Source organism: Eurypyga helias, unplaced genomic scaffold, assembly GCF_000690775.1.
Source record: "Eurypyga helias isolate BGI_N326 unplaced genomic scaffold, ASM69077v1 scaffold2614, whole genome shotgun sequence".
Lineage (NCBI taxonomy): Eukaryota > Metazoa > Chordata > Aves > Eurypygiformes > Eurypygidae > Eurypyga > Eurypyga helias.
The window spans coordinates 21,908-33,046 of NW_010244132.1; the positions used below are offsets into that span (position 1 = coordinate 21,908).

Genomic DNA, 11,139 nt, shown 5'->3' on the forward strand with positions numbered 1-11,139 from the left:
CTGTTTGAAGACCTAACTTGAATTTGTGTCAGGAAATGTAATTTCTCTTACAGTATTCATTTCGCTCTCCCCAGTCTCCCTTCATAAAAGAGCCTGATTTAGGTATAAAGACAGTGCATGAATCCATCCATCCACAGCATTTGGAAAGCTCAGCCCCACAGGTTGCCCAGAAATCTTTCCCTGATCTGAATACTTTGTGTTGATAGATAGTTCCTTTAGTTTTCATATGAAATTTTGGTGCTCCTTCATTTCCTTGTTAGGAAACTTTAATTATTCAGTGAAATATTTCATTTGTAAGCCTTTTGCTACTGTCCGGGGACACTTCCTTTCCAAAATACTGTTCTTGCCTTGCAAAAATGTGACCTTCTTAAGAAATCAAAATGCTGAAAACTAGCAATAAACAGATAAGATTCTACTATTTCCCATTGTTGTGTAAGCCTGTGCTATTTATTGTAATTGAAATTGTGTAAGCCTATGCTACTTAATGCAGTTCAAATTGTCTGCTTAGATGCAATACATTTCCCACTGCCCCCTCCCCTTTCGCTGTTTTTCTGCACCTCTCCTTTATACTGACTCTTCCTCCAAGTGCTTTTGTAATTTAGCCACTGGAAGCATTACACTAGAGAACGATGCAGAGAAAATTATTAGGATGAACTGTATCTAGCTATTGATACCAAATTACAAGACACCTTATGAGGAAATTGGAGCAAAATAGATTTAAAACAAGACTCATTTGATAAAGTAGCATTACTACTCAGTGATTGTGAGGAGAGAAACCCTTGGGACTATTACTAAAAGAGACTTTATGGGTAGTAAACTGTTACTTTGCATTTCATTTGTCTTAGAAAAATACTTTGTTAGCAACTGACCCTCAACAGGGAAGCAATTTTGTAAAGAAAATCGTTTTGATCATTAGTTCAATTTGTATAATATTTAGTTAGCTTCCCATGACTGTCTTCAAATAATTACTCACTGCTCTTTCTCAAATTGCATATCCCTGGGAGGATATCACTTCCCCTATTCAAGTTATGCCTGTCTACAGTTCAGGCAAACCAAACTGTGCCTGCGTGCAATGTTCTTGCGGGCCTCAGCCTCTGCAAGTCTTGGTCTGTGTCTCCTTGATGGCTTATCATTTCTGTCCTCTTCCCATGGACCCTGGCAGTTGTCAAATCCTGCCTTTTCCACTGAGAACAGTTTCTGAAATCTCTCTCATCTTTTCCATTCAGGTAGGCTGTTCTGATGTTTTTTTTGTCCTTCCTTCAGCACTTCTGCTGGGCACCCCTGCTCCTTCCCTCACAGCTCATTCAAAATCTTTCATCTCGCAACACTTAAGCAGTTATCTTCATCTTTTAGCTATTTTCCTAAACAAAACAAGGGAAAAAAAAAAAAAAGTGATAATATTACCAGATCTAGACAGGTTCTCCTGACACTGCTTAACATGTTAACTTCTAACACTTGCCTGTGCCTGCTCTTAACTCGTGCCTCACAGGTTGAGGGTCCCTCCATGCCAGCCTTCCCCAGTGCTTGTTTCTTGTTGGGTGTTGGCCTTCACGCATGTCTGCGGGGATGTGGAAGCCCAGCCAGGCCCTATTCTTGTAGCTCTGACACATGGCTGCTGGTGGATGCACGGAAATCAACAGCATTGTGCCTCAAGCCCCAAAATAGAGCATGTCCAGCCCAGATGTCTACTGGGAACTGAACTGCCGGGCTTTCCATACCAGGGTGGGTAGTGTGCACGTGGAGACTTTTCCAACACGTGCTTTGGCCAAATTGGGACGGTTTCTCTCACAAGAGCAGCAAAATACTAATGCTACAAGCCACATATGCTTCTGTTTCAAAGGAGAAGGAAGAAATTCACTGTGGAGCACTTGCAAGAATTTAACATGCCAAATTTTATTCCTAACGTTATTTTAAGAAATAGGTGAAAGATACTTGAGGAAACGGTGGGTGCAAAAAGCTCATGTGGGGCAGCAAAGGAGACGTTTCCCCAGATACTGAAGTTTTTAGCTCAGTTGCTGGGGATAAGTCTGGGCTTTAACAGGGGACCAGGTCCTGTAGCCTGTCTTACAGGGTTACCTGCATGGTCAGTGACCGAGAAGGAGGAAAATCTAATTCACAGTTGAAGCAGAGGTCCACCTGTCCTTCTCCAGAGGCTATAAGCTGTCTGATGTCTCATTCAGCTGTTGCATTTGCATTATTTGATTTGACAGTAAGCCTTCTGGGGCAGAAATATTATCCAATTTGATTATCGAGTGCTACAGTTCATGGGTGTATAAACTGGGAATTATGAATGCTTTAGCTGGATATTGGCTTTTAGTATGAGACTCTTCCGTTACCAGCTGCTCCTACTCATCTGGTCGGCTTTGGAAGAGTCGGCAGTGCTGTGATCCACAGTGATAGTGACATAACAAACAACAGCTGTTTAAAAAGAAAAAATCTGCATACTTTTTATGGCATTCTGTTAAGAAACTGATTTAAATATCTGTTTTTATCTGCATAAGCTCACTCAAAAGTGTAGATAACCTCAGTGATTCCTTGCCTTGATGGGAGCTGCAGGGAAGGAAAACAAACCTTCGTAATTCAGGTTTTAAAATAGTCTTCAAGAACTGGAGAAATATATCTTTTCCTTCTGAAAAATAAGACTTTGCAATTCGCCGGGAGCTAAGGTTTGTGGGGCAGACAGTAGTAGCTACCTCAAGGATGCCAGGCTACTCCCCTGCCTGTGGAGGGAAACGCACTGTACGCTGCTAAACCCCGCTGATGGGACAGAAACGGGCTGCTTTTGGGTCACTTTGAGGTATTAAACAGTCTAGTAAGGGATGCTTAAGTGAGGAAGGGGGCTTGAGGGGTGCTGGGATTTCACAGCATGCGTAGGACACCTGCGTGGCAGCCGTGCTGGGTGGGCGCCTGCGGAGTTCAGGCGAGACTTGCCTCTCTGCGCGCCTGTTTCTCCGGCATCCCGTGTTTCACTGCGATCCCCGCTCCTGCCCTGGCCTCACGCCGTGTCCCGAGTGCCTGACTAGAGAGGTTTGGGTTTCTTCACTTGAGCATGCGGAGCCCTAGGAAGTTCATTATACAGCTAGCGATTATCAGAGCTTCTTAGCTGTTGTTTCTGCTGCCGTTAATCTGAACGGACCTTAGCAAGTCCTAAAAATGATTTTTGGTGTTTGTGCTCTGCGTTCCATGCAAGTAGTAGGTGCAGTTCTGACCAGAGGGGAACAGAAACGGCTCAGGAGGCATCTTTAAGGCAACTCTGGCCAGAGCAGGTCCAGTATTCAGGAGGATGAAGAGCATCTGTATCTTCACAGTAACCCCTCTGACCAGCCCAGGAAAATCCTTTCCGAGGCCGTGTAATGGCCTGTATAGTTGCTCCTCCCTGAGAAAGACTGCTCTTCAGCAAGGTCCTGCAGGTTGTCAGCAGCCTCTTTTACCCCTCTTTGGGATGCACAGCACCACCTGAATGAGCGATTGGAGCAAGAACGGCCTAAATTTATTTTGAAGTGTCACTAATTTGCCAATCTTTTCCTCTTTGAAAAGCAGAGTGTTAGCGGTCTTCAGATTTCTTTCTAAATAAATCTCTTGCCAAAAACACCAACCATTGCCATCTACTGAGATAGGCAACTTTCAGTTGGCGTTTATAAAACTATTTGTATTTTCAAGCAGGATATTAATAATTTCTTACTTATGTTGAAGTGATGTAAGATGAAAAATTAATGTGGATGTTACTTTCTCTTCCAGATCTTGCAAGCTGGTTGTGCCTCTGATGTGCATGGTCTTAAATGAAGTCAACATTTTCTTTTGAGCTCTAGTTTAATTCCAAAGCGAAGAATATAAAACTGACACTGTAAATACCTGACAAAGTGTTTCAGACTGCTGATGTTTGATTCATTTCTTATTCTCACTAGTCTTTATCAGTCTTATTACAGAAAATTCAAAGTGTTTTGAGGCAGCCCAAAACTTTGTAAAAATTCTTGTAATGATATTTCTCTCGAGTGACGAAAACATGAGGTGGAAAGCTAGAGACTGGGACCTTTGCACATACTAAGTTTTTACATGTCTTAAGTGTTTTGTATCCTTTCTGCTCCATCTATCTGCACAGCTAAAGAGCTTAGTATTTCTTCATGGGAGGCATAAAGCTTTTACAGGATTCTTGAAGCACTTCTAGGAAATGGTAAACACACTAAAGAACTTTTTAAATACTGGCTTGTGAAGCCGAGTTGTGTTCAAAGGCTCAGTACTGGGATGGATGGCTTCTTTGAGTGGATTTGGCTTTACAGGCATTTGTAGAGTCACTTTCTTCCACCGTCTTTCTTTCCAACTTGAAAAAAAAGAATTTATCACTGGATTTATCATCACTGCTGCCTGTGTAAGAAGGATTGTATCTCCAGGGAGAAGTTATTTGAGAGTGTCAGGATCTCTGTCTCTTTAGTCTCTTCTCTGCTACTCTTGTCTTGTGAAAAGCAATCTATCCGGATGCTGTCTTGGGCAAAGGGGGAAGCAAGGAAGAGCTACGGGCTGCCGCAGTTTCTGCGGTGGTGCTGGGTAACGGGCAGGCAGGGCTGCGCGCAGGAAACGCCGCCGTGCTCGGGGACTGCGGGAAGTGCCTTTAACCCGCTTTCATAATTAATGTTTGGGGAGGAGGAGAGCGCCCTGCGGGATAAATTAGCATTCATTGGATGTACATACAAACAGATGTTAGCCGAAGTAGAATGGAAGAAAAGATGCCCACTGACCCAAATTTCTTATGGGGCCCTGTTCGGTCTGTCTGTCTGAAATTTTCATGCTCTGACTGCTAAGCTTTAATAAGGAAACAATTCCTTGTTTAAGTGTTTTCCCACATATGTTTTTACAATTTCATAATATACTGTTTAATGCGTGCAGCCCATCTCGTCTGGGCTGCTCCTTCACCATTGTTCTAGGCTGGACCATCATCGGCTCCCAGCTTGCATGTGCTCAGCTGGGACTTGGACTAGGAACCGCTGGGCTTTGCCAGGAAACTTAGTGTTTTGTAAACACTTGGGTTTGCTGTTCTGAAATCTGTTAAATGGTCAGCACTTCTTTGTAAAGCAAGTGGAAGCAATCTCATGGAAGCAATCCCATGGAAACAAAAAGCAATAAATGTTTGTGGTCACTTGAAAGGATTCAGAAGATTATTATTGTTAGTTTCTGCATGGGGTACAGAATAGCAGCTGGAATCATGGCATGTGTGCCATGCAATTGGCATTTGCTGCTTTTAATTACAATCTGACTCTTTTCCCATGCAAATATATCCTCTACTATGATTTTTTTTTTAATCAGAAGAAGGTTCACGTCTTCACCTAGTTGGCAGTGTCACCTTACCATCATAAGTGCTTTTAAATAACCTTATTTTCAATTTTAAGTTTCAACTTCCTAAGTGTAAATGTCATTCTGAGTTACTAGTTGAAATAGGTAGTTTTTTGATCATATAAAGTAAAATTATATAAATATTTCAAAATAAATTCAGTTTGTATAAATACATATATATATTTCTGATTATATAGACCTTTAGTCTTCTCAGTGTTGTCCCTCACCCCCATACACTCTTTGCCATAAATATGGTTTGCAGTTAACTGTAGAGATACAGCCTAAGTCTAGATTAAGAACTATGAAGAAATACACTATTCTTCCACTGAAAACTGAACGCTGGAGTAAGATTGAAGAGATGTATTTTGTCACCTATTGTCAATTTTCTGCCAGAAAAATAAGAGGGTCCAGAGAAAGAAAATGTTTCTTATCCCTAAGGGTGTACGTGGGATACAGAATGCTAAATGGAAGCCCTTATGTTTGTCTTGGTGCTCTCCCATCCTTGCAGCCAGGAGCACCTGATAAGCAGCAGCTTTGCTCAGCAGACTGATATTGCAGCAGCTGTGGTGTCTGGTTCTCATAAGAGATATTTAGGCCTTGGTAATGTGGACATGGGGTGACAGACTTCATCTCTTCATGCTTCCCTGGTCTGACAGCAGCTGGGGTTCCTCGCTCTCTTGGGATGGCAGGGGCTCTTCACAGACAGCATAGGAGATGCTGCGAGAATTGGGCTTGTCCAGCCTGGAGAAGAGAAGGCTCCAGGGAGACCTTATAGCACCTTCCAGTACCTGAAGGGGCTACAAGGAAGCTGGGGGGGACTTTTTACAAGGGCCTGTAGTGACAGGACAAGGGGTAATGGGTTTAAACTGAAAGTGGGGAGGTTTAGATTAGATATCAGGAAGGAATTCTTCCCAGAGAGGGTGGGGAGGCACTGGGACAGGTTGCCCAGAGATGTGGATGCCTCATCCCTGGAAGTGTTCAAGGCCAGGCTGGATGAGGCTTGGAGCAACCTGGTCTAGTGGAAGGTGTCCCTGCACATGGCAGGGGGTTGGAACTAGATGATCTTTAAGGTCCCTTCCAACCCAAACCATTCTGTGTTGTCTCTCCAGCATTGCGTGTGGTGGGATCCTTAATTGACTTCACTTCTGTGTAGCTTACTTGTCTTTCAGGAGCATTCAGTGCTCATCACCCAGTTTCTATGACCTGTCCCATGGAGGGGCTGCTTATTTTCAGCTGCAAAGACACTTTAACTTAACTGTTCAACATTTAATTTCCTCTGGAGACTAAATTTAAACTATGTATTCAAGGTTTTGCGGTACTGAGCTGTGGCGAGAACGGTTTTTGTGGTTTGTTGCTGCTCTCATCTGCATACTGACCTTGCAGGGTCCCATTGCAGTGAGCAAACAGGGAGAAATTCTTCCTGGTGTGCACTGAAGTTTGCTCCCTTCTTTTTCCTTTCAACAGCAGTTGAAATAACCTCTTATTCACAGAAATGGAAAAGCGTTTAGCACAGTCTTAGCAGTGATGTAACTTAAAGTAAGCAGGTAGATTCAGTCCACCAACATTATACCTATGTGATTATCTTAACTGGCTGTTATACAAAAATAACTAGCTGCAATGAAACAAATGCTTTCCTGTTTATTGTGAATCACAGAACGGTTTGCGTTGGAAGGGGCCTTAAAGATCATTCAGTCCCACCCCCCTGCCATGGGCAGGGACACCCTCAACTAGATCAGATTGCTCCAAGCCGCATCCAGCCTGGCCTTGCATACTTCCAGGGATGGGTCATCCACAGTTTCTCTGGGCAACCTGTTCCAGTGCCTCACCACCTTCTCCGGGAAGAATTTTTTCCTGCTGTCCAATCTAAACCTTCCCACTTTGAATTCAAACCCGTTACCCCTTGTCCTGTCACTACAGGCCCTTGTAAAAAGGGTAATGAAACAAATGAGGTAACCACTTTTTAAAGCTTGACAGATGCCTGGATTATTCTTTAGGGATTTCTGTCTCTGACAGTTGTAGCCTTTATGCATCTTATTTGCCTTTCCACATATACTTACTCTGAATTAAAACTGTTTAAAAGGAGGTGATGCAAAACCACCCAAACCCATAGCCTATTAAAACTTGTGTGTTAAGAGATGATGTTTGTTGAGCAGAGGGCATCGCCAGCAGGTAGAGCGGAGCCTGGGATGCAGCGTGGTCTCGCTGCACCCCGATGTTGGGTAACAGGCTTCTTGTTGTACTGCTGCTACAGCCTTTGGAAGATGTCTGTTGGGTGTGAGTCTCCCAGCCAGGCACACGTGGCAGAGGTGGAGTTACCAGGGAGCTTTGGGAGAAGTTGTGGGCCTCTCAGGAGTGCGGGTAAAATCAGCAAGCAGGAGGGAGACCCTCAATTTTTCTAAACCAATGTGGAGCTCAGGGGAAGGGAGACGATGTCTCAAAGCAGATGGGGGAGAAAGGATCAGGATTGCCAAAAAGTAGACTTCAGCTCTCTAGTTCCTAAACAGAATAACCAAAGGGTTCTTCAGTAATTTTGTACTGTTACTTTTTTTTTTTCATTTTCCTTCCTCTTTCTCCTCCACAGTTGCTCTCGGTCGTAATCAGCCCTTGAAAAAAGAGAAACCGAAATGGAAAAGTGATTACCCCATGACAGATGGACAGTTGCGCAGTAAGAGGGACGAGTTTTGGGACACAGCGCCAGCTTTCGAAGGTCGCAAGGAGATTTGGGATGCCCTGAAGGCTGCTGCACATGCTTTCGAGAGCAACGATCACGAACTGGCACAAGCAATCATTGATGGTGCAAACATAACACTACCACATGGTAGGTTCATCTGAGACAGATGTGGCCCAAGTGTAACAGTAGGTTAAGGCAAATGGGGTTTTATCCTGAAAACCAATTGAGACATATGTGCAGCAGTTTTAAATGCTTGTATTGCAGTATGGACAATGTCTTCCTATTTGGTGTTTCAGAGTAAAATTACATTAGTGTGTAGAGGGACCAAAAAAGCTACCTTTCTAGCATTACCTGAATTTGCATGTGTATGGTCAGGTACGTGATGTGATACACAATTTAAGAGTCTGATCTCTGTAGGCAACACTTGTGACTTTCTGTAATCTCTTGAAACACCTGAATGCTGGAAAGTAGTTTTCTTTACTTCTTTCCCTTTGTAAGGGAGTAGATTTCTCACCCCAATCCCTTAAATTGTTTTGGGTTTGTTTTGTTTTGGTGTGGTTGTTTTTTTTTGCTTGTGTTTTTCTTTTTTTGTTTTAATTTCTTTTCTGAAGAGTATGAAAAACTTTCCCAAAAACTTGATGCTGGCAATCTGCTGTAAGATCTTATACAAGATAAACTGTAAGCACTTATTTCAGGTGCTTTCCTTTTCGTTCAGTTGTTGTGAATTCTGATGTTTTTCAAGTGCTGTTCTCCCTCACTCCACCCTCTGAAATGAATCACTCCCCTTTATTCCCAACAGAAACAGAGTTCACATCCTGCTTTTAAATAAATAAATAAATATTGAATGGATTTGTAGCTTTTCATCCTGCAATAATCCGGATGAAATTTAAAGTAAATAAATAAATAAGACCCTGAAAACCACCCAAACAAAAAACCCACAACCAAAACAACTCACTCCAAAAAGAAACCCATAACAAAACATACCGAACTGAAGCAGGCATATGTTCTGGCCAGGCTCAGCCGGGTGTCCTGTCCTCTCTTCAGAAGGGGCATAAAGAGGCTTGGACCACATAATGAAGTTTTCCAGGAGTAGAGCTGAATGCGGTATAAAAGACATTACATATGTACCGACTACGGTCTCCTGGGAAGCGGAAAAGGATGATGTGGAAGTTTGCATACCAGCGTGACTAGTCTTCATGAGATTGACCATTCATGGTTCCTTCTTTTCTTTTTTTTTTCTTTTATTGGTGGTGTTTTAGCACCTCAGTTAGGACCTTAATTTCCTTAAGAAGTCACAGTTGATAATTTATTTAGTTTGGAAGGGGTGGATTTAGGGATCTGTATCTCTTCCTCCATACTGAAGTGAAACGTCGCTAGGTGTTAGGGCTCAGTGTTCTCATTCCCCTCTCCTGTTCAGCAGTCAGGATCTCTGCAGTGTCGCTGAGAAGCAGAAACCTCCAGTGCTGACACACGACCTGGCTTTTCCATAATTCATGGGTGATCTTTTGTGGTCCTCTGGATCATTGTTGGTTCTCAAGGAGGTTTGTGTTTTTCTGCCTTGGCTGACAAGTGAGTTTTTGTCAGGGGCGGTTATGCCTACGGAAACGATTTCTGTAGTAGCTGTAGTTTTAAAGAGAAATTTGTCAATTATTTCCAGAACCTGACAGTGCCCCAGAGGTCACAGGTCTCTTTGTTAGACCTGTTGGAGCTCTCTATAAATTTTAGGCCCAATCCGTTGGAGAGACAAGAATATTTTCCCTGCTATAAGCTAGTGTGACTCTCGAAAGCTAGAGAGGGGAGGCAGGTTGTCTAGAGTGGAACTAGTATCAGAAAACCTCTTTCTTCCTGTGCTTGTCATGCCATGTTTCTTTCCTTGTACCAGTTCGTCAAACTGGTCAGAAACTGGAAGTCGTAAATTACCTACTAGGCTTCTTGATTTTTATATATCAGTAATGTACTTTAGCACATTTATTCTGTGTCCAGAGAACAACAGAACATTCTCCTTCCAAGTCAGTAGTGTTGCTGGATCTTTGTCCTTCCAAAACATCTACATTGCTGAAAATACCCCAGAAGAAACTGGGAGTTTAGGCAGCTGGTGAGCTGGAGAGAATTGTGTAGGTGAGAAGGGTCTGGCCAAGTTGATAATGGAAATTACTGATAACTTCAAGCCACCATTCAGATAAAAGGAAATAACTATTTCTCAGAGATTATTTGCAGACCTAAGGCAGTCACTGCATTGTTTTGCTTAGTTGCTAAAATAAAAATAGTAGAGGTCAGGAAAACACAGTGTTATCCATTGGGCAGGTTTAACAGAATACAGATTACTTTCCACTGGGGTCCCTTCCTGCTTTTGTGAGCTGCTCTCCAGATCAGACTGGAGCTTAGCGTAGAGAATGGTCTTCTAGCGTGTGAACAGTCCCTCTCTGCAATGAGGGTCTGAGGCTCCTTGTGACTGTACACAGAAGACTGATAGAAACATAATTCAGTAAATGAAAATTTGAGTTATGAGCGTGTTTTTGCAGTGAGAGTGATGTTATTTGTGTAATGTGGTTATGGAATTTGAGGCGGCCCCGGTAATAAGCTATTTTGACAGCATTAGATTATGTATTCAGTTTGAATGTTGCACAAACATACACATGAACAGCACTTCCAGGGGAAATGTTAAATTTACAGCATCAAGCCAGGCAGAGAAGACGTTTGACACGGTAGGTCTCTGCTTCCTCTTGGTAGAGTGGCGTAACAGCTTGTAATTGCGGAGGATGGTTTTATTCAAGTGGGAAAGTTTGTCTGCCTGGAAGAATGTGTCTGGGTTCTGAGATGGAGCAGCCTGTGTGTCCATGCTCCTCACAAGAAGAGTAGATGGGTGATGTATAGTTTTGAAACTCCTGAATTTTGAAAATTACATTTTTTAGTTTCTTGAAAAACTGCTTGTTAAGCTTGTTCAAAATTTAAAGCTTTAAGTCCCAGCTGTTTCTGGTTGCAAACAAAAATCTGAAACTGGGCAGATAACTCGCATTTCTTCTGTTTAGGCAGCCTAAGGAATGTAGGATGGATGCAATGCCCTGGAAATTAGCCCTTTTAACGTCACTGAATGTAATACTTAAGGGGGAAGAAGTATGTGAACTCTTTTGGCTTTTCAGCAG

At 42.7% G+C, this 11,139-nt stretch overlaps 1 protein-coding gene across 1 annotated transcript in view; it reads left to right on the top strand.

Annotated features, from left to right (window-relative positions):
* Positions 1-7,910: 7,910 nt before the first annotated feature.
* UBTD2 (ubiquitin domain containing 2) overlaps positions 7,911-11,139 on the top strand; it is a 24,280-nt gene continuing 21,051 nt past the window's right edge. The window contains exon 1 of the mRNA XM_010149625.1: positions 7,911-8,143. Within this exon, the coding sequence (XP_010147927.1) occupies positions 7,969-8,143 (175 nt within the window). The 5' untranslated portion in view covers positions 7,911-7,968. The remainder of the gene's footprint in view (positions 8,144-11,139) is intronic.